This window comes from Trichoderma breve, chromosome 3, assembly GCF_028502605.1.
Source record: "Trichoderma breve strain T069 chromosome 3, whole genome shotgun sequence".
NCBI lineage: Eukaryota > Fungi > Ascomycota > Sordariomycetes > Hypocreales > Hypocreaceae > Trichoderma > Trichoderma breve.
The window spans coordinates 4,310,421-4,332,864 of record NC_079234.1 but is presented as its reverse complement, the minus strand read 5'-3'; the positions used below and the strand labels follow the sequence as shown (position 1 = coordinate 4,332,864).

General features: G+C 51.4%; 7 protein-coding genes across 7 annotated transcripts; 2 read left to right on the top strand and 5 right to left on the bottom strand.

Moving 5' to 3' along the window:
* Positions 1 to 498: 498 nt before the first annotated feature.
* On the bottom strand, positions 499 to 2,593 carry T069G_05729 (sugar transporter domain-containing protein; the record flags this gene model as incomplete). The annotated part of the gene is made up of 8 exons (XM_056172939.1): positions 499 to 575; positions 655 to 886; positions 957 to 991; positions 1,118 to 1,390; positions 1,476 to 1,511; positions 1,579 to 2,031; positions 2,134 to 2,301; positions 2,401 to 2,593. The coding sequence occupies 8 exons, from the start codon at positions 2,591 to 2,593 to the stop codon at positions 499 to 501; spliced, it is 1,467 nt and encodes a 488-aa protein (XP_056029797.1).
* Positions 2,594 to 5,360: 2,767 nt separating this feature from the next.
* Positions 5,361 to 6,113, bottom strand: T069G_05728 (uncharacterized protein; the record flags this gene model as incomplete). Its single annotated transcript, XM_056172938.1, has 1 exon — positions 5,361 to 6,113. One exon carries the CDS (start codon positions 6,111 to 6,113, stop codon positions 5,361 to 5,363), a length of 753 nt encoding a protein of 250 aa, XP_056029796.1.
* A 2,958-nt stretch (positions 6,114 to 9,071) lies between these two features.
* Positions 9,072 to 9,500, top strand: T069G_05727 (uncharacterized protein; the record flags this gene model as incomplete). The annotated part of the gene is made up of 2 exons (XM_056172937.1): positions 9,072 to 9,312; positions 9,382 to 9,500. 2 exons carry the CDS (start codon positions 9,072 to 9,074, stop codon positions 9,498 to 9,500), a joined length of 360 nt encoding a protein of 119 aa, XP_056029795.1.
* Positions 9,501 to 10,569: 1,069 nt separating this feature from the next.
* On the bottom strand, positions 10,570 to 11,835 carry T069G_05726 (zinc-binding dehydrogenase domain-containing protein; the record flags this gene model as incomplete). The annotated part of the gene is made up of 3 exons (XM_056172936.1): positions 10,570 to 11,484; positions 11,571 to 11,590; positions 11,709 to 11,835. The coding sequence occupies 3 exons, from the start codon at positions 11,833 to 11,835 to the stop codon at positions 10,570 to 10,572; spliced, it is 1,062 nt and encodes a 353-aa protein (XP_056029794.1).
* A 1,551-nt stretch (positions 11,836 to 13,386) lies between these two features.
* On the top strand, positions 13,387 to 14,976 carry T069G_05725 (uncharacterized protein; the record flags this gene model as incomplete). The annotated part of the gene is made up of 2 exons (XM_056172935.1): positions 13,387 to 13,663; positions 13,745 to 14,976. The coding sequence occupies 2 exons, from the start codon at positions 13,387 to 13,389 to the stop codon at positions 14,974 to 14,976; spliced, it is 1,509 nt and encodes a 502-aa protein (XP_056029793.1).
* Positions 14,977 to 15,237: 261 nt separating this feature from the next.
* Positions 15,238 to 15,507, bottom strand: T069G_05724 (uncharacterized protein; the record flags this gene model as incomplete). The annotated part of the gene is made up of 1 exon (XM_056172934.1): positions 15,238 to 15,507. The coding sequence occupies one exon, from the start codon at positions 15,505 to 15,507 to the stop codon at positions 15,238 to 15,240; it is 270 nt and encodes an 89-aa protein (XP_056029792.1).
* Positions 15,508 to 17,129: 1,622 nt separating this feature from the next.
* On the bottom strand, positions 17,130 to 20,330 carry T069G_05723 (fibronectin type III-like domain-containing protein; the record flags this gene model as incomplete). Its single annotated transcript, XM_056172933.1, has 5 exons — positions 17,130 to 18,629; positions 18,705 to 19,091; positions 19,131 to 19,533; positions 19,593 to 19,756; positions 20,271 to 20,330. 5 exons carry the CDS (start codon positions 20,328 to 20,330, stop codon positions 17,130 to 17,132), a joined length of 2,514 nt encoding a protein of 837 aa, XP_056029791.1.
* Between the last annotated feature and the right edge of the window lie 2,114 nt (positions 20,331 to 22,444).

The following is a 22,444-nucleotide window of genomic DNA, read 5'->3' as shown; positions in this document are numbered from 1 at the left end:
TATGTGCAGCAACTAATACATGTTTTCCTCTTAGACCAGCCCTATGACGTCCAGTTTATGATGAAGGGGGCATTCATTACCCACCTCGGGTGCGGTAGAGCGGCCCGGAGAGGCGACAACCGGACAGCGAAACCAGCGACGCTTTCATCAATGATATTTCCCAGTGAGACGTATCAGGCTAGCAGGTTCGCAAGATGCACGACATGGGAGGAGGAAAAGAACTGCAAAGAATATGTGAAGCTACGTATCAACATCTCGGTTTCGGGGTTCAGTCAAGAGCTAGCTCCAGAGTTGGGTTTGGATTTAGCACCGCCGGTCGCTCTCGGCAAAGGCCGAAAGGCCGAATTGGACCAAACTAATATTATTCATCATCTCAAGCCGCTTACAAAGGGATCAATCATCGTATAGCCAAAGTCCATGCAGCCCCCCGATTTGCTCAAGAATAAAGAAGGCATGCAGAGTCAGAAAAAAAAGGCCATCCAGAACTCAGGCGGCCAATCACACGTCGTCATCTGACGATTTATCATCATGGCGATACGCCAGCACACTAATCGGTGTGCGTCGTGCATTAAACACTTTTTTAATTTCCCGATTAGCTAACGATGCACGTTTTGAGGTTATTAGTTTGGGTTGTTGCAGGTTTGGGGAACTCACAAATGTCCATTTCTTCCAGAGACAGGCCTTTTGTCTCCTTGATGAAGAACCAGGTGTACAGCACCAGCGCCCAGTTGAAGCAGCAGAACATGAGAAAGGCTTTCCATCGAAGATTGTTGACGGCGGCGGGCGTCACTTGGGACAGCGTGAAGCCAAAGAGCCATTGCGTTGCTGCGCCGACGGCGATGCCTCCTTCGCGGACTCTTGTCGGGAAGATTTCGCTCATATACAGCTGCATCTCTGATTAGCGAATGGAAATCTGACCGAAGCGGGGTTGGAAGAGATATTATTCCCAGACTTACCCATGGGATGGGACCCCACGATATGTTAAACGTCACTGTGCATTGCATTCCCATGTTAGCAACTTTGGATGCTCTGACTTTTGACTTACACGCAGCCATCATCTCACGGCATCCCACATCACATCATATAAACGAGAACAAAGAGGGGGGAAACCACTCACTTGCTTCCAGGAAAATCATCGAAATCGACGCAATGGCCGGCGGCGTCAACGTCCCATTACCCATGGGCGGATACCGCTGCGTGAGCACGCTGATGATGAACATGTACAAGCCCATGAGGAACGAGCCGGCCAGCAGGGACCAGCGGCGACCGATGCGCTCGACGAGGAAGAGAAGGAAGAATGCGCAGCTGACGACCTTGCACACACCGAAGAAACCGCTGAGGAGCAGGGAGTTTTGGCCGGCGCCGACGGCTTGGAAGACTTGAGGAGAGACTATGCGCGAGGGGGGTTTAGAGCGTTAGCAAATGGTGTAGATGAGATGAGGGACGATATCAGATGAGATTGGGTTCGCTCGTACAGTATGCCAGGGAAGTGTTTCCCGTTATTTGGGCGCCTATTCTCCAAGATCAGCATGTCGGAACATATCAATGCAAACCTCACACAGCAAAGCAAGATCCTACCAATCTGGAGAGTCACGGCCAGGAAGATGCGATATCGGTTCGCCGGCAGCCAATACTCCCTCCACGTAACGCCAGCCGTCTGCCTCTCCTCCTCCTCAATGCCTGCCACAATCTCATGAAACTCCATCCGCACCTCGACGCTATCGCCGCCTCGCACCCATATCAGCGACTGCAGCGCCTCCTCGTGCCGGTCGTGCTGCGCCAGCCACCGCGTGCTCTCCTTGGTCAGGAGCATGCCCAGGCCCAGGATGCCGCCAGGCACCAGCTGCAGGGCCACGGGGATGCGCCACTGCCTCGTCGACGGCTCGATGTGCTGCGCGGCGCCGTAGTCGACCCAGTAGCTGACGGCGACGCCCAGGGTGAAGAAGAATTGGAAGAGGCTGCCGAGCTGGCCGCGGATTTCCTTGGGGGCCATTTCGGCCGAGTACATGGGGATGATGACGGTTGCGACGCCTGTTTTTGGGAAAGAATTGTATTCAGTCAGTTAAGTTTTTAGTCTCGGAGTGATTGTAATCGGCCATGTAAGTATGTGTATGGGTGTATGAGTGTATGTACCTGCGCCAATGCCAGATATCGTACGCCCGGCATACCAGGTCGCGATTCCTTGCTGATAGAAGAGCTGCAGCACGGCGCCAATGTTGAAAATGAGCGATGCCACTGCCAGAGCCCATCTTCGGCCGTAGTGCGCGGTAAACGGCCAGACGAACAAGCACGAGAAGAAGGCTACAAGATTCAGAACCCCCAATTAGAACCCAGAACTCGTATCAATTAGGTGGACTCGGCTTCGGCTCAATATATATATGTATATATATACACACATACCTCCCGCCTGCAGCAGACTGGCCGATAGCGAGGCAACGTTCTCCTGCTCGCCGTCGCTGAAGCCCATGTCTCGCTGGAAGGACTGCAGCGTCAAGACGCCGCCCACGATGCCCGTGTCGTAGGCGAAGAGAAAGGAGCCGACACATGACAGGGCGACGAGGTATGTGGCCCTCCATGTGCCGAGGCGCGTCATGATGGGCTGCTGGATGCGAGTGTTTGCATGGGGATTTTGTTTAGGTGCTGGGATTGAGCATGGGCGATTCTAGTATCGACGGGAACGGATGATGAGGGGATTCCAGGCTAATGAGACCTAAATATCCAGATAGGAACGAGAAACAATGGGAAACGAGGAGAGAAACAAGAGAGGTATGCAGAATAAAGAATAAAAGCCCTCAACACTACGGTGAAAAAAAAAAGTCGTGAGATTCAGGTCTCCAGGTGAGGCGACTGCAAGTTTTGACGTAATCCGGGCTGAGCTGCATTTACATACACGTACATGAGCGCCGCCGCCCAATTCATCCGAGCAAGTCAAAACTCGTGCTGTACGAGTATGTGCATGCCCCCATGCAAACAGGCTATATTTCCCCCATCCCGAGATTTCCTATTACTTATGCCTATCTATGGTGTGACTGTGACCCGGGGTAAAGTGTGGTCGCATGCAAGTTAGACGCAGCTTATCATTTGATGGAGAAAATGCTGCGGGGAAAAAAAATGAATGGATCAAAATGTCTCTGCTTAGCTCGGTGCGGAGAGGAACCCGGGGGTGGGCACTTGGGGCGTTTTATTTGCCCGAATTCTTGGGTTTGTGTCTTTTAAATTACTCCATGTTCCGGGTGTTTGGGGGTGGCTGTTTTCTGGCTGATTCAGCTTTGCTATATTCTCTCTCATGTTGATAGCCACTGAAAGTACATTATTATTCTGTTCGACGTGAGGAGGCATGCTGTGGCTTGTGGGGGCGGAGAGCAGCCGTCTAGTTTCCGTTGAGGAGGGTCGGCTATGGGAGGGCTATTGATTGAGGCGTTGGCTGTTTTTGGGAAGTGAATTGAGTTTTTTTTTATGCTGCTTTGCGGTGTTTGGATGGTGGCTGGTGAACCAGATTCACATTTATATGCATGGCGGGTGTGGGCATGGAGGCATTACCTAACATTAACAAACAGGTCGTGGACAAGTATAGGCACCACATGATTAGGTGAATCGATTCTCTTGGCAGGATGTAGATCAATCTGGGTATACCGAATTCAGCATTTCCGGTATTTCCGGTATCATGAATTCGGTGAATAGCTCAGAAACCATGCGCTGTCTCGTCTAAGCCGCCGGTCTGCATGTAAGTGGCTGCCGTGTTCGTCAACCCGCAATACCATCGGCATCATCTGCAGGTTACCTTTTGGCAATGAAGACATCATACAACTTCACTCGAGGAATAGAGCAAAGGAGAAGTTTTACTTTGCGCAGTTGTTGAATTGGCCTTGGCATGAAAGTCACTGCGAAACATGTATCGCCATGAGGGCGCGGCGTATATATCAAGACAAAAGCATCCGGTTAATCCAACATCCATAACTCTCAATTCTGAGTGTTTTGTTTCTTTTGGGCTTCATCAAATTTCACTTAATGTTCCGTCAAGTGGTATTCCTTTAAGATAACTCCTGGCAACTGCTCAAGTACAACTATTCGCTACACACCGAGGATTCAATCATGGGGCGCGAATATTCATCCAGCCGGCGCTCCAAGAGTCACAGCTCAAAACGCAAGACTTGCAAAATTGAACATTGCAACCGAGAACGCAAGTCCACGAGGCACAATGGCGAGACGACTACGTACAAGTATTGCGAGAAACGTAATGAGTTTTCCTTCTCCCCCCGTTTGATATGCTTTGTATATGAGGTGGTTCTTAGTTCTAACGCAAGAATAGATTGGGATCGGGCAAATTCCAACAATCAAGGCATTTATAAAACTAGGAATCAGTCTCTTCCAAAATGCTAATGTGATAACAGGCTCGGGGTATGCGACGCCCCCCTATGCAAGATGCTGTGAGCAACCATCATCCACGCCCGTATCCCCCAGTGGTGAGTCTCCGTTGCAAGTCACTATATAGCTTCCTCTCTATTAATTTTTTCAACCCCCCAGAGAAATGCAAGTTCCGAGATTGCAATTGTGCCATTAATCCTCCATCCGACTTTTTCTGCCCGAGACATGAACGAGTGACTTGGTGGAACTCCCGTCTCAATTACTCGCGCCCTTCTATGCAACACAGTGCTCCTCCGTCCCCTCCGTGGTCTTCCTCGCAAGATCCTATAGACGGCACTATACCATCTGAACATCCCACCGCTTCGAGCACCGCCGCTTCATATACGACAGATGGACGTCGTAATTCTACTCACAGCACCGCTTCTAGCCAAAGTGCACCTCATCCAGCCACCACCACCGTCGCAGCTCCAGCCGAAACAACAATGGAGTCAAAGGTCGAAGCTGCCGGTTACGAGGCTGACCAAGGAAAGCATCAAATGTGTGATGAAAACGATTATCTACCGACCTTCTGGTCTGGCGTCAGCGTTGGATTTTGTATCCTGTTGCAGATAATCCATGTCCTTATGCGGCTGTTGCTGGAACTGGCGCAAGGAGTGGGCAAGCGTGGAATGTGGTGAGCAAGTGGGAAACCGGGCAGTCAACTTGGAGGGCATCACGAGAGAAAAAAGAGATGGAAGGGTTCTGCGATCATTTAAAACAAAAACATTCCGGAATGTCTATTAATAACGAGTGTGTCTATGGCTTTCAACAAGCCAGGCAAAGGAATCTTTACAACCAAGCAATACAAACAAAACTAAAACCAAATGTCCACAACTGAGCAATACAAATAAAACCAACACCAAACCCATGCCCACATTCTCCCGTCTTGGCCAGCAAGAACGCAAATGGTGGCTTTATTCTCGCTTCTGAATAGCGAGAAACGGTGGTCGTCAAGATCACTCATCAGACTCACGCGAGGGATAAAGCGACGCGCGCATCTCCTCGAGCATATGCTTCACAGTCTCCCAGCGTCGTCCATCACCAATGCTGCCCTGATACTTCTTGGCATCATGAATCTCAATGGCAAATGCTGCATCGGCCAATTCTCCGGTGATTTTTCCGTTAGGAGCGAAGGCCATGGAGAGACGGAAACCCTCGCCGGGCGATTGAGTGGCATCGTAGGGTCGGGTGACCATGCCTGGTCGAACGAATCGAGGAGGCAAAACGAGAAGAATTCCGAGTTCTGCCACCATGTCGACGCTGAGAGCCCCTGGAACGGATTCGCGGTTAACAATCTTGAAGAGATTGACAAATTCCTCGGGAAAGTCTGGAAGAAATGGGAAACCTCCTAGGAGAGGCGCATTGTCGAGGACTTGTTCGTTGAATGTGTCCGAACCAGCGACGGAGTTGGAGTCTCGGCTTGAAGGGCGGCTGGAATAGTTGCTGCTGGGGCCGCTGTTGCCCGAACTAGCCATGCCCAAGCCGTTGATGTCGAGCTCGTCGGCGCCGGAGTGGTCGCTGGCATAGTCGTCGTCATTGCGAGAGTCATCACTCGCGTAATCGCTGGACTCCTCATCGCCGGAATCGTCATTACCGTACACGCTGGAACTGGTAGATACTACACCCCGTGACCCCCGTCGGAAGGTGTTGAGGTTATCGAACTCCTCGTGCCAGTCCTCAGAGACGAAGGGGGTGTTGTTCTCAGCCATTTTGAGTGAAGAGGTGGTAGCAAGTTGATTTGAGATGGATTTGATCCTTGTGATCACGTCGTTAGGTTGAGAGTGGTTGAAAAGAACTTGGTGGTTGTAATCACGTTGTCGAGTGTAGAAACTTGAGAGTGCTTGAGCTGAAGTTGATTCTTGTGATGGTAGGGTGTAGAAATGTAGAAGATTGAGAGTTGTTGAGCTGGATTGAAACGAGGCTCATCCATGATAATTTATAGTTGTGAGCACCCATGCTGGCATCAAGATAATTGAGTCTTGTTCATAGAATGTTTATTTACGGACTGGTTGAGTTCATGGATTGGCCTTTGTATCATCATTTCGCCTTTGTAAGTGTGCTGAGAACGGCTCAAGCACAATCGAATTGTTTACATATGATATCTAGAGAACTGAAGCCTTATTGCTATGGTTTATGACGACGATTAGAGAAACAATAGATCGTACTGTCCGTGCATAAAGCAATCTCAAAATAGAAGCTAGAGAAACAAGAGGTCGTTTTGTCCGTGCATGAAGCACTCTCAAAATAGAACACTTATCAGATCAATGCACTTCAAAGTATTACAGAAGCACAAAGAAAACATGCCTGTCTACCGGTATATAACTGCTTTGTAATTTCGTTCAACCTTTCCCTTTTTTCTATATTTATCCTATCCAGTGTTCAAGTCATGGACATTGCAGAATCCTTTCCATTTATAGCCGTACAAAGATTGAGGAGCAAAACAATTGTTATCTTGGCGACAGTTCATAATCAGCTTCCTAAATATATATATATGAACAACGGGGCGATCGAGAACAGTCAAAGCTCACTTGTCTGTAACAAAACGAGTTCATAACAGCATTTGCTCCTTTGATCGGCAACATTTCTCGGAGCGTCTACCGATTGGCCCACATCAGACATGCATCATTTCCTAGACTCTATATTATCCTAATGGTTTGGTACCAAGACCTGCATACCCAGTAAATTATTGACAAGATGAATCATGTCTTTAAAACATCAACAATAAAGACAGCAGCTGACTACCATCTTTTAGCCAATCAGTACACATGTAGTTTTCTTTACACATCTTAATTTGTCGCCGAGGTGTAGTAGACCAATTTAGTGGCCGCCATCAAATGCCATTGGAGGATAGTATTTCGACGAAATAAGAATTATCATGCTTCGGATAACTCTCCGAGGAGGGTTCCAATCCAGCTCTATTCCACTTAGAGCTTCACGGCCGTCAAACTCAATTCCCAAGGCCGTCTCTCGACTTGGCAACTAGTCTAGGAGCGGAGGATTCAATGAGGCGTCAACTCTTCAAGCTACCAAAACTATGTCAACTATGCTCATTCCGCGAGTCAAGCTTGCTCCAGGCATCAAAGTCCGTTAAATCAACGTAACAACTGTTCCACATCAGTCCATACTATGACGTCTAGGGTAGAGCAATTGCGAGGCACTGCCTATATTTAGACGTCAGCCCACGCCAGGCGATCCTGCTTGTGCTTTTGCATATACATCTACTCCGTAATCCGTATATAGCGACTCCTCGCTCCTTCACCGAGGTGTAATATCACATGAATCAGGCGTGCACGCATCTTCTCGAGGCTCGGCCATTCTTTGGGCGCAAATGCAGTGTCATGAGCCGTCGGTCTCGGCTCCCATAGCAACATGCAAGCTTCCACGACCTCATCTTGGCAACGGGGGGCTGGTTTCCTTGAGCTCTCGGGAGCTGGTTTGTTTGTTTTGCTCTGCTTTTGCCATTTGTAGACGGACATGCATGATAAAAGACTGCATTTATCGTGGATGGCTGTGCTGGTGGTAACACGGCATCACAGTGGCGCAAAGGGCGCGGTAATGCCGAGAAGACTGAACCAAACACGAAGAGAGACAAGACATCTTTGCTTGATTGTATCCACTGAGTAATCACGACTGTATGGTGCTTGGATCTAGCATCAAACAACCACGTTACGAGTACCCGTATGCTTAACGCAAGGGATCAGCAGCTATCACGTTATGTCTCAGTCCCTAGCAAGACGGTGATGTCAAGCTCCGATCCACACGATGACGCCTCCGCGGGGCTATCAGAAGACCAAAGCAAAGCTCGCATTCATGTAAAACACCGCCTTGGACACGGAGCACAAAGCGGACAAGACTGATGAAAAAGCACCCCTATGATCGATCGACTTTAGCACAGCAAATCGCCACCGAGGCGTCCGAAGAGCTGCGGAAAGCGGCAGCGCAAGGCGAGGGTCCGGCTTCCAGTGGAGCAAGAAGCAGCTCGCTTCGCCCAACCTCGTTATTTTTTTAGGGGACAAGAGGTGATCGGCGGTGCTCTTTGGACTCGAACTCTATCTGTCAACTGGCGGCAAGCAGACAAAAAGAGGAGCCAGAGCCAGCAGAACCTTGTGAGTTTTGGGTCACGCGGGGGGAGCTCTTTGGCCGCGCACTGTGGCTCCAGTTTTGAGGGATGAGGGGAGACATGGACATGGTATTGTTGGCTCTATGATATGGGATGTTTAGGTGTAGATTCTGTGTCGGTTTCAATGGATGATGGAGAAAGCTCCATTAGATACACAGTGCGTGGGTCGAGCTGAGCAGACCGAGAGACACATCGTATCCGGGAGGAACACTGCAGCTGCGCAGCTCCACTACACTATTTCGGATGCCGTGGTTGCATTTCGTGTCGCTCCGCCGTGGTTTTCGTCAGAGATCGGCCTGGCCTTGGTCTGGTCGAGGATCAAAGTTCTAGATGGGCCTTGTCCGGGTCCAGAGGGGTATAAAGAGTCGAGCTGAGAAGCATCTAGACTTGAGTTTGAGCTCTCATCAAACAGAAGCAATCAACCACTTATACAGCTACTACATAAGCTTTCCAACCAACCCCTCACCTGTCGCCTCAACCTCATACGACTCGCCATCTTCTTCTCCCTTCAACACTTTCAATCCATTTCACAACTCTCTCAGTCAAGATGCAACTCTTCGCCGTCCTCGCCGCTGCCACTACCCTCATTGCCGGCTCCAACGCCCTCTTCATCCCCCGCAACATCCACGTTGCAGACTTCCGCCTCTACAGCGCCGAGGGCTGCCACGACGGCAACCTCGGCGTCTGGACCGTCATTGATGACGACTTCAAGAATGGCGAATGCAAGGGCCTCAACGACAGTGAGCCCAAGTCTCTAAGCCTGACAGACATTAACAAGGGCTGCACATGTAAGGAAACCCACGAGCGCTGGAATGCCCAATCTAAGACATTGTTTATACTAACCCGCAACCTCGCAGTCACGGCTTACACCGACGACAAGTGCACCAAGGGCAAGAAGGATTTCACAAAGGGACACTGCTTCGACAACAAGGCCGGCTGGAAAGCCTGGAGCATGAAGTGCGACTACAAGGACTAAAAGGGTCCTCCCTACCTTCTTTTTTCCTCACCGCAACTTTGCCAGCACCATTTATTTCACTTTTTTTTCATTCCTTACATCATGGTGGAGTTTCACGTTTTTTGGGATCAGGATTACACTGGACTGATTTGTGGGAACCGGACATGAACACAACAAGCATATTGATTGACACGGAACGCATTATGGGGTTATCGGGCTGGTCATTTTCCAGGATCACGGCTTTTGGGTAATAATGGGTCACGGTTGTTATGACACGGTCCTTTTATGATGATGCATACATGTACACATACATTATACAATACTGATGGCGGATCCATCAACGATAATTAGTTAATGAGATAATAACAGCGCCAGCGAGGCAAAATTACATATTGACAACGATTGCATTCGTCATTTAGCACAACACAAAGATGATCGCCTCTCACCATGACGCTTTCCATCACCAAAGTAACATGTTAGCTCCGAAATCGGTGTAAAACGTATTCAGCTATAACACAACCGCAGCTGCCTCATGCTGTACGCCCACTCTCGACACTCAGTGAAAAAAAAAAAAGGGCACAATGTTAGCTACCCATGTTGTGTCTAGTCCATGCGCTTATGCAATGGGGCACATTTATGAACGATCAGATGACATGAGTTGGATTCGTTCTGGAATCAGAGGGGTTGGCAACAAGGTGAATAAAGTAAAGACTCCGAAGCATGTGCCATAATCATCCTGCCGTGTTCAGTTTACAAGGCAAACAAGCTGACAACACACTAACACTCTGTCCTATCATCCTATGGTATGATGATGAAAGAGTGGCAAAGGCTGCAAACCGCAGCGTTGAGTGCCATAGTTGAAAATTCTTATTCCAAGTTCCCTTTCAAAAAGCTCACTTCTGTGCAACCAACTTGTTCAGTAGCTTGACGAGCACAGCATGTCCAATTCCCAACACGATGGGTCTAGATCGCTTGCCTACGTGATGGTCCATTCTCAACAGACACTCAACAATTTAACAAAGTGTACTAGCATTGTTCAAATTTATTCGTTATTCTTTATTCATCAGGCTCAAGCTAGAAAGCAGTCATTTTAGTTAATCTCAACAGCAACCTTGGCAAAGTGCTTGCCCGACCACTGGTACTCATACGCCTCCTTCAGCTCCTCCAACTTAAACACCTTCTCGTCAACCACCGGCCTCAGCGTCTCAGGGTGGGCCTCGATCGCCTCAACCAACTCCTCCAGCTGCACACGGCTGCCCACAAGGATACCACGAGCAGTGAACAGGCTGGACAAGCATCGCAGGAAGCTAGGCTCCTTCTCGTCTCCGCCTCCAGCAAGGAAGCCGATGATGTCGATGGAACCGCACATCTTGACGGCGGCAATGCTCTGCTCCATCTCCTTGGCACCGGCAACCTGCACGACGTGGTCGACGCCGCGGCCGCCGGTCAGTTTCTTGGCCGTCTCGCCCCAGTTGGGATCCTCCTTGTAGTTGAGGACGTGGTCGGCACCAAGCTTCTTCAGCTGGGCGGCCTTGGCGGGAGATCCAGTGGTGGCAATGACCCTGGCACCGGCGGCCTTTGCAAACTGCAGGGCAAAGATGCTGACACCTCCGCTGCCCTGGACGAGAACCCAGTGGCCAGCCTTGACGGTGTGGTCGGCAGAGCCGAACAGAGCATTCCAGGCAGTCAGGCCAGCGCAGGGAAGGGTAGAGGCCTCAAGAGCAGTCAAGTTAGAGGGGCTGCGCACAAGAGCGTTCTCGTTGAAAGCGCCATAGGTGCGGAGAGTGCCGTCTAGGACACCTCCAGTTCCGGTGGCAATGGTCTTGGGGGTCAGGTTTCCGCCCAGGTGAGCCTGGTTGAAGAGAGTGATGACCTTGTCGCCGGGCTGGAAGAGGGTGACGCTCTTGCCGACGGAGACGACAGTGCCGGCACCATCAGATCCGGGGACGACATTTGGGGCCATACCGAAGGGGTATTCACCCCTAGCGATGATGAGATCGCGGTACTGTTGTAGTCAAAGTCAGCAACTAGGAGTCATGTACATAACAGAATAATGCAACACAATAGGAAGCAGATTGCGGGTCAACTAACGTTGAGAGAGGCAGCCTCGACTATAGCATGACGAATGTTAGCACTGAACAGTTTAATAGGTCATGTTCCTCTTCTCTTTTCCATGGGTATTCTTGTCATATAGTTGGGTGATGTGTAAAGGAGTTGCTTAATACATACGCTTAACCAAAACCTCGTTGTCGCCAACTTCAGGCAGGGGCTGCTCAGAGAACTTGAGTCCCTCAAATCCATTGTATTCAGCAACTTGCCATTGCTTAACGGTCTTGGGGATAGTAAAGGAGCTCATTGTGAAATTCTTTAAGCTGTCCGGGATTGATGCGGATATAGTTGGAGATGAAGATGTTTTGGGTTTTGTTTTTGAGCTGATCAGCAACACTTTGCTCAGGTTGCCTATTTGAAAAGGAAAAAAAAAGACTATTACAGTTGATAGATGTCACAAGGTGGTTCGATGGGGCATTATGGAGATTGTGGCCCAATATATCTCTTTTTCCAACTTGTCAAATACCGCAGTTCCCACTTTGTCACCCAAGATAGGCCCATTTCTAATGCACCAAATTGGATTTGTAAGTTGATCCATTCCAGAGCACGTTTATGCGATCCAAACGAGTTACTCAACCCGCGAGAGTACTATCGCCACGATACAATGATACTATCGACAGGCCACTTAACTAAGAGTGACATTTCCGCAACGTCATGCAGCCACAACCGACATGGCCTAGAAATCCTTCGATGAGTAACAAGAGGCTTCAGCTACGGCGAGAATCGACAATAGCCGGCACCTGCCGCTACTAGCATCGCATCGGCGGGCGTTTGCATCTGCGGCTTGAAATCGAGCATTTTCCGGATCGAGGCAAGGCGCGAGCCTAAGCCCAAGAGAGGCAACGTTGTGCCCGACTCTAGCCAGAGCAAGTTGACAAGGCTATAATAGTCTTTGAAGAGAGTTGCGACTTAGAACACTCAAGTTACGCTTCGGTTTCATGCGTATATGCAACTTTATCTTACGAATGTCATTATAAATCCCAAGGAAGGTATTGTCAAATCATTAACGCCAGACATGACTCTAGTTGCAGAAATTTTGTTAAGCGAAAGGGATACAATTGGCGGAGGCCGGGACAATAAACGGCGCCGATGGAGCTTCGGTACTGTTGACGAGTGCGATGAACGACTCATTACTGTTCTATGGACAGTCAATTGTTAAGCGACTGAGGCATTTTGTTCAGGACTTGTTCATTTAGCTGAATCTTGCGCACAATGTTTCTCTTTTTGCTCTGGTGTAAAGTTCAACCATCGAAGCCAAAGCGGAGATGGGCAATTTAATGCGACTAAGCGAGCATCACTATCACGGGGCAAACTCTCTAACCAACAACCTCAAAATGTGTCATTAAGCCGTACCCACGCCATCTGATGAACTTGACTATATTCAGGGAAGCTCGCGGCTGTGCAACCACAGGTTAATTAAACTCTCCCGTATAAGCCTCCCAGGACGACGTATTTTTGTTGCTCTCAAACTCATCATCATCAATAGATGACACGTATGAGAGAGTGTCGGGCTGTGAGTCTCAATAGGACACTTATCCATGAGTGAGGACTGTATTTAAGAAGAAGAGACTGGATGAGCGATGAGAATCTCAAGTCGCTGAGGTGAAATTGTAAGAATAAGCATCACTCGTTACGTGCTCTCACTCACTCTCACTCTCTCTCAACAACTCGTAACCACAAACACCACTCACATACATACATACCAAATCAGCTACTATCAACAGAACTCCACAAACCCATCTCGTGCATATCTCACTCATTACGCCTTACCTGATTCATATCACACCCAAGCCCAGCCATGGCCCAAATCCTAGTCCACGACGCTCTCCAGCTTCCCCAGCCTGCAGTGGGACCCTCCTCACGGCCGCCGCTGTCCCGGCTCTCGTCAAGTCCCGGTCCCGGCACCGTGCCCAGGACGGGCATCGTCGTCTTCTCGGGCGGAAGTGCGGCCAACAGCCTGGTGGACGTGTTTGAGGGCGTGCGGGCGGCGAGTGCGGCGACGCTGAGCTACGTGATTCCCATCTCGGACAATGGCGGCAGCACGAGCGAGATCATCCGCGTGTTCGGAGGACCAGGTATTGATTGAATTCCGTAACCTTCAAATTTCATGGAATCATGTCTCTCTTCTAACTTGGATCATGTGTAACAACAAAAAGGTATCGGAGATGTGCGGTCTCGTCTCGTCCGTCTCATCCCCAACGACAACAAACCCGAGACAATCGCCATCAAGCTCCTCTTCAACCACCGTTTGCCCCCCGTCTATGACAGAGCTCGAGCCGAGTGGTTCGACATCGTCGAGGGCACACACCCGCTGTGGCTCGACATCTCGTCGCCCAAGCGCGAGCTGATACGGTCCTTCTTCAACAGCTTCAACCTCGAGGTCGTCAAGCGCATGCGGCCCAGCAGCCGCTTCGACTTCTCCGGGTCCAGCATCGGCAACCTGTTCCTGACGGGCGCCAGGCTCTTCACCGGCAGCTTCGAGGCCGCCATCTGCCTGCTGAGCTCCATCTGCGCCGTGCCCGACCGCGTGGCCGTTCTGCCGGCGCTCAACACCAACTTTGCCCATCACATTGCGGCGGGACTCGTCGACGGCACCGTCATCACCGGCCAAAACGACATCTCGCATCCCAGTGCGCCCACGGCCGCCGTGCCGCTGCCGCTGCCGGGCCCGCCTCCGACCTCCGGATCGCGCACGCCGGCATTGTCGACGAACCATGACCTGGACGAGCACGACATCGAGGACGCAAACCTGCCCGGCAGCCTGCCTGCTCTGCGCCGGCCCGCCATTGCCATTTCAAAGCAGGACGAAGAGGATCTCCCGTGCCGCATCGACCGCATCTGGTACATCAACCCATACGGCCAGGAGATGCGCATCCCGGCCAACCCGCGCGTGCTCGAGGCCATCCGCAGCGCGCACTCGGTCATCTACAGCATCGGCTCGCTCTTCACGTCGCTGGTGCCAAACCTGGTGCTCAAGGGCGTGGGCGAGGCCATCGCCAGCCCGCACATCCGAAACAAGATCCTGGTCCTCAACGGCACCACCGATCGTGAAACCGGCCCATCGAGCGACCCCTTTTCCGGGCTCGATTTCGTCGCCACCATTGCCAACGCCTGCGCGGATTCGAGGGGCTTGCCTCGGCCGTCTGCGGACGAGTATTCGCTGTACGTGACGCACGTCATTTACGTCGAGGGCCCTACGAGTCCCGCTGTGGACAAGCGGCTGTTTGCCCAGCTGGGCATCGACACGACGAGGCTGTACGGACCCAAGGATGGACAGGGCAAGGGAGGACGATATGACGCAAAGGCGCTGGCGCAGACGCTTGAGAGCATCATCGGGCGCAAGGACACGCGCTCTGACAGGAGTCGGCGTAACACTCTGGTGGGATAGACTTGTCTTGTTTTTGTTTTGTAATATAATACAATATACCATTTATTATTTGTTTTTTTCAGCATAAAAAAAAACAACACGTAAAGAAACATCTGCCAGCCAACGGCACGGTATCAAACCAATACCACATCTTCACCCTCCCCTCTCCAAAAACCCATGGATATCCCTTTGACCACCACAAACCACCGCCCTGTAATGCGTTTCGTTTCCCTCTCTTCGCTCACAACTCTGTTTCCTTCCCAGTCCTACTCATCATCATCATCACGACTTGGCCATGGCAAGATACACCACCACAGCCGGCCACGCTGCTGACATGACCAACGCCATCATCACCCTTCCTCCTCCAACCCGTATCCTATCCTGAGGGCCCTTCCACCGGTCCACCAGCGCGCAGGTCGTCCAGATCATGACCATGGCGTAAATGACAAGCAGCCAGGTGACGCCGAGGATGATGTCGGCGGTGCGATCCGTGGGGCTAAGCACGTCCGCGGACGTGTCCGGGATGAAAGTAGAAGAAAGATTGTTGCCCATGTTTGCGGTATAGGATTTTTGTTTTCTTTGTGTGTAGGTTGTTGAAGAATGTTTTGTTGTAAAGGGCGATGCTTTGTTTTGCCTTGCGCTTTTATGCTTGTGATGCTTTGGTCGTAATAAAAAACGTTGTCGCCAAGACGAGATGAAGATCGTGAATGAAATAAAGGTATATCGACTCGCGATATTCCCAAAAAGTAGAACTGATTAAAAGAAAACCTTCTCGCCCAGCGAGTTTACAAAGAAGCAAAGAGCGAAAAACGAAAATCACACACAGCCGAAAAATATTCCCACCAGAGAAGAAATGAATGAAGAAGAGAAAGAAAGAAAGAAAGAGGAGAGGAGAAACGCCGCGCTGAAAAGGAAACCGGAGCAAGCTAAATCCAAAAAGAACCTGTCAAAATGTATTAGCCTCCCTCTCCTCTCCGGGGGTTGGTTCCCAAGCTTAAACTCGAACAAGCCCCCCGAATTCAATCTTGATACATACGGGGGAATGCAAATCTCAGCCCTCAGCCAAGATTAAAAAACAGGGCAGATCAAAATCAAAGGGAGAGCCAAAGCTTCGCGGCTGCTGGCCCAGCCGAAACGGCGCAAAGACACAAAAGAATCGATGAACAGGCGCAAGGTGGGACGCTCGTCTTACGTTTGGCGTCTCAAAGTGCGGATTCGTCGAAACACGGAGTGCGTCTAGAGCGAATCAGAATCAGGGCCCGGTCCAAAATTGAAACGGTAATGATATCGTGTTTTGTACGTATGTATGTACAATCAAAAACTGGAAAATAAAAAATAAAAAAGAAGAGGAAAGAAAAAGAGGAGGCAACACCAAGTAGTAATAGTATGGATGGGACAGCTCGTGTCTTTTCCCGCCCAGCTTCCCATTTCCATTTCTCACTGGACGCTCACCACTGAAAACACCACAGACCAGAGCCAGGGTGACCCACGAAATATCACTCGCCCGCAGCACAAGCAGAACAGACATGGGGGAGCATCCCCGTCCAATCAAACAACACCTTTTCCCTCCAGCACCCAAAAATATCGTCGCCCTCGGACCACTTCTGCCGTTTTAAGCGCCCGGGCTTGTTCGAGCTATCGAGTCGCCGTCACCAAGATGCAGCAGCGGTGAGACGTCATTCGTCCATTTTATCTGTGGCTTTTGTTTTTTTTTACTCTTATTTTTGTTTTTATTGATATGGTCTCTATCTATCTTGTACATACAAACCCCGGACTCCCTCTTGTTTTCTTGCGATTGCGCTAGAGAGCTTTCGTCGAGATGCAGCATAGAAGCTACTGTACAATGTCCAATCAACTCCTCTCCGCATCAAGTAAGCATAATCATGAAGCTGGATGCTGCAATAAGTACCAAGCACATAAATTGAAGAGCAAGATTTTGGCCCATCAAATACGAGAGGACAAAGAGCGAGTAAAGAAATAGATTACACCCGCGCTGACACTCTACTGTATACATCGACCAAGACAAAAAGACACACACACACACATCACCAAGAGACAAGAGACAAGAGACAAAGACAAGAGCTGGTATCATGTGTTTCATTAATCTGAATTAACACTATCTGCTATTTATACAATAAAAAACATTCACATCATAACTTTGCCCTCGCCGCCGCTCATGACAGGCGGGCGCTGAGGGGCAGGTCGCGCGAAGAGCTGCCGACGTAGACAGTCTTGGGGAACTTGGTGACAACCCACTGCTGAGTCTTGGTGTCCCAGTTGGAAATGTCACGACGAGTCAGGTCAGCCTTGAAGGTGACGCTCTGGCCGGGCGCAATGCGCTCGATACGGTCAAAGCCACGCAGAACCCGGACGGGCTCGTTGGGGCCACCGTGGCTCAGGTACAGCTGGGGAACAGCATCGTCCATGACCTTACCGGTGTTGGTGATGGTGGCAGTAACGGTGTAGATGACATCATACAGCTGGCGATTGCCACCGGGCTCACCAGAGGAAGGAGAGCGATGCTGAGGGCTGCCGTCGTTGGCACCGGCAGGGAGGAACTGCTTGGCAGTCTGGCCGTAGTGGGAGTCGCCAGAAGCGGCCTGGCCAGAGCTGGTGGAGCTCAGGTATGGGTAGATGAACTCCTTGATGCGGCGAATGTTCTTGGGGAAACCATAGTCCTTCAGGTTCTTGCTGAAAGTGCCCAAGACGGGAGCAGCAATGGTCTTGCCGGTGGTGGGGTTCAACGGGCCGGCGTTGTTCTTTTGGATCTGGAGGTTGGAGAACTTGAAGGTCGACCACGACAGTCCGAAGCCGAACTCGTACGTGGGAGCCTTGTCAGAGCTGCGAGGCTTGCCGGGAGCCACCTTGTCGAAGTAGCGGTAGTCAATGAAGGCGCCCTCGGTGAAGTCATCCTGAGGAGCGTTGTTACCGTTGTTGGGAGTAGTCATGACCTGAACGCCGTAGCTCTCCAGAGAAGGACCCCAAGTGAAGGGAGTACGTCCGGGGCTCTGCTTGCCGTACAGGATATCGACAAGAGAGTTACCAGACTCCTGACCGGGGGTACCAGCCCAAACAATGGCAGAGATGTTGGGGTGGACGGCGTAGTCCTTCAGGATGACGGGACCAGTCGAGTGGATAACAACAACGGTCTTGGCGTTGTTGGCAGCAACGGTCTTGATGAGGTCATCGCCGTTCTTCCACAGGGTAATGTTCTTGCGGTCACCCTCATTGCCATCAGGGTGGAGGTAACCCTCACCACTGTCCGAGTTGGCAAAGACAATGGCGATGGCCTCGGGCTGGCTGACGAGAGACTGGATGGCAGAGGTGGCGTAGTTGTTCAGGATGCTCTCGTAGCGAGAGCCATCCTGGAGAGCCTGGTACTGGATCGCAGCGTCAGGGGTAACGAGGTAGGGGAAGTTGGTGGTACCGGAACCCCACTCCATGGCAAGAGTGCCATCATCACAGCCGCGGTCACCGCAGCCGTTGGGACCAGCAGGGTTGGAGCCAGCATCCTCACCGATGACGGTAAGGAACTTGGGCTTGTTGAGGGGCAGGATGCCGTTGTTCTTGAGGATAACGGTTCCCTTGGCACCAGCCTCACGAATGTGGTGGGCGTGGTCAGCACGGACATCGACACCGTAGTTGACCTTCTCCCAGTTCTCATTGACGGCAGCCTGAACGTAGCCATACTCGCCATCGGTCCAAGAATCAAAGTTGGTGTCAACAAGGTTGTTAATCGACTTGCCCACCTTGAAGAAGGAGGCCATGATACGCATGACCATGTCATCGATACGCCACTCGGGGACAGTGCCGTTGAGGACGGCAAGGGTCAGGTTGCTTCCGAAGTAAGACGCACCGGTGTTGAAGAGGGTATCACCAGGCATGGTCATGTCAAGACCGGCAGCAGCGGTCGAGACACCAGCGTGCTGAGCCTGCCAATCGCTCATGACGAAACCTTGGAAACCGTACTCCTCCTTGAGCAATCCGTTGAGGAGCTTGGAGTTCTGGCAGGCGTACGAGTTGTTGACCTGGTTGTATGAGCACATGATGGAGCCAACACCAGCCTTGACAGCATCCTGGAAAGGCCAGCCGTAGACTTCGTGGATGGTCTTGTCGTCAACGTTGGACGACAGGGCCTCCTTGATGGGGTATCCGTAGCCGTTGGCCTCTCCGACTTGGCGGAAATGCTCCTGTTCGTTCAGGAGGAAGTGCTTGGCGCAGGCCACGGTACCAGCATTCTGGATACCAGTGACAGTATCGGCAAGAGCCACACCGGCGAGGTAAGGATCGTTTCCGAAGCCCTCGACGTTACGGCCTCCGTTGGGGTTGCGGCCAAGAGGACCGGCAACAGGTCCAAGAAGAACATCAACACCCTTGTTCTTTGCCTCAGAGCCCAGGGCAGTGCCACGGTCAACCCAAAGGTGTCTGCTCCAACTAGCGGCGGCAGTCAAGCCAGTAGCGAAAGCACTGTTGTACCTGTTGAATCGGAGACCAAGGGGACCATCCTGCATGCAAAGAGATCGCAGGCCCAGGCGAGGGACAGTACCAACGTTTCCAACACACTTCTCACCCATCCAACTAGAGCCAAAGTTAGCACAACTTGGCCGGCAAAGCAAGGCAGAATCAAATGAGCTTACCCAACACCAGTGGTGAGGTTGACCTTCTCCAGGAGAGTCAGGCCCGAAACAAACTCCTTAGCCTGAGCATAGGCCTGCTCCCAGCCCGGAGCATTGGGGTCCATCCATGGGGAGGGATAGAAAGGAGGGGAATACGCCTCGTTGGAGTGAGGAGGAGGATAAGGCTGTGGGTTCGGAAGAGCGTTAGCAGCTGCAAAGTCCAAAATAGTTGCCGTAGAGGCGGCCAAAAGAAAGGATGTCTTCATGGTGAAGAGTGATGGCTGGGTGCACCTTGAACAGCAGAGAGGTGTGGGGAGAAAGGAAAAAGGAGGGACAATCCCGTTGATTAAGAGATATACCAGCAGCAGTGAACGCGGTAGAAGCAGCACGAGGCAGTGCCAGTTGACAGTCAATGCCAATGCTGCTTTCTTCTAGTTCAACTGCGCTGAATCCTGCATTGTCAAGGGAAGGTGGAAATGATTAAAGGGAATCGTTGAGAAATAGGGGCAGTGAGAACCAAGACCTCGCGACTTGACGTGTTTATGCAAGTGCATTGGCACGAAGAGTCAATGGACTGCTTGGTCAAGCAAGCAATCCTAGGTCCATCAAGGGAAGTTGTGCATATACAAACAATGGAAGAGGGGAAAAGGGAGAGAGCCAATGTCTCAGTGCAATTGGCATGCAAAAAAAGCAACGTACATTGGCATCTGCCACTGCCGCCAAAAGGGCGGCAGCAAACACGGACAGCGGCTTAACCATTGTGTTGGATTTCCGCGACCAAGGTATTCAGGATCGGCGGTTGGCGACGAGGATCTCGCTTGAAGAACCGGAGCTGCTGTCGAGGAGGGCGAGGGAAGCCCAGCATATATAGTCCGTGGCAGAGTCGCATCGTCAGCTCATCCACGCCGATGGGCCAACTTTGATTCCCGCCCTGTGCTCCGTCCCTCGCCCATTCTTTGATCTTTTCGTCATCCCTACACTATTGCTCATCGACGGTGCTGCAGCTAATGCCCATTCTCGGCCTTTGTCCTGTAGCTCAACGTCTCTCTCCGCCTATTCCCCCTGTTCACGAGCTAAGGTCCTTGGACCCTGGCCCTGGACAACTTGGCCATCCACGGGGAAGCAGAGTGGAGGAGCAGCAAGCAATCTCTCGTCGCCAGCTTCGGCCCCACCGTGCCAAGACCTGCGATGGCACCGAGTCGGCAGGGATCTGGACGAGCTCGAGAGCTCCATACGTACAGAATACCTACTCGTACTGGTAGCAACATGTCGTGGTAAGCCGCCCTGGTGAGAATGATGGCGGGCGCCGGTGTATTCTGTACCCCGTCAAACGGTGTGCGACGGCATGCAGCTGGGAGCTTAACCTGGACTTGTGTCTCCTGTACGAGGTGCATAAAGGAGTCCGATGCTGGGCAATCCAATGCTACCGTACGTGGACCCTGTTGTGGTCTGTTGTGTCGATCGCGATGACATTCCGGGAAGCAGAGTGATGTACTAATGTATGGAATACCTCTATAATGACATACTGCTACTACAAAGATTCCGGGTAGAGTACGGAGTATTACATACAAAGATCCATTACGACAGAGATGGTCAGTCATCGGAAGACGGATTATATCGATCGCGCACCATACAAGGTACCTAAGTAAGGTATTTACGGTTAAATGATTATGCTCCTAGAGGAGGCGCTCTTAGCTCCAGGCACTCTGCATTGTACGGCTCATAGCGCCGCGGGTACATACAAGTACACGTACCACAGCCGCTATGCCGCTCGCATAATAGTGCCGGTGTTCAGCGCCTTCAAATCAGCTGCCAGTGAGTGTGCACGCCACATCCAATAGGACAGAGAACAGCCCTCCATGTATCAGTACACAGCATCAACTACCTAGTACCTAGGACGAAAAGCTCTCTACCTTGAGCCCCTGTGGCTGAACGCCAGGCCAATGGCATTTGCTGCTCCTTCATGGGAGCTCATTTCGATGTCTCTCTTTCATATCACGACAACCTCTTTGATACTCTCTACCACTGCTCAGTACAGCAACCCCCAACATTACACAGCATAGACTTCCGTCGCGCACCCCGTACACCCTGTGCTAGCCAAAGCGGTGGACATGCCTATGATCGCGTATTCGGAGAAAGGCGAGAGAACACGCTACTGTACTCTTCATGGCATGTCCCTGACCGAACACACCAAGAACTACTAGGGTGACAACCCGAGAATGCCAGAACGCTTTCGAGATTCTAGAGACTGAGGAGGGTTGCATCGTTCAGGCACTGGACGAGGTTCCGCTCTACAGCCTGCGGGGGGAGTCCCGGAGCAGTTGGACAAGACAATGGCTAACAGCATTGGGCCTCGTCCCGCACAGCCAAGCTGTGGCAACTGGTAGAGTCGGAGAGAAGGGCCGATGAGCCATGCATTGTTTTTTTTTTCTCAGCACCATCATCTGGGCTCTCTTCCAAGGCTCAACTCATGATGGCCCTCGGCTGCAAACCGACATCCCATCATGGCCACACCTCTATGCACGGAGCGCTTTTCCGCCTGCGGGGCGTCTCCCTGGGTTCTTTGTAGTATCCTGGGTCCACGGTCACGAGGAACTATTGCGTCTTCTCCATCGACGCCTTCCAGGCCCATCGAGCAACAAGTCTTGATATTTCCGATCTACGATGGATCGTTTCATTGCTTTAGAGCTGTGGCATTGGTTCCTGCGCACCAATATCGGCGAAGAGGACGGGACGTGATGGGGCCTTTTCCAGCTCGGCGGAAGAGGACCGGCCAAGCGAGAGATGCTACTGTGTAGTCAGCGGGTCAACGCTGGCACTGGCGCTCTTGGATTGGACAGACGGCTGGTAGGCCGTTTTTTGATGCCGTGTTA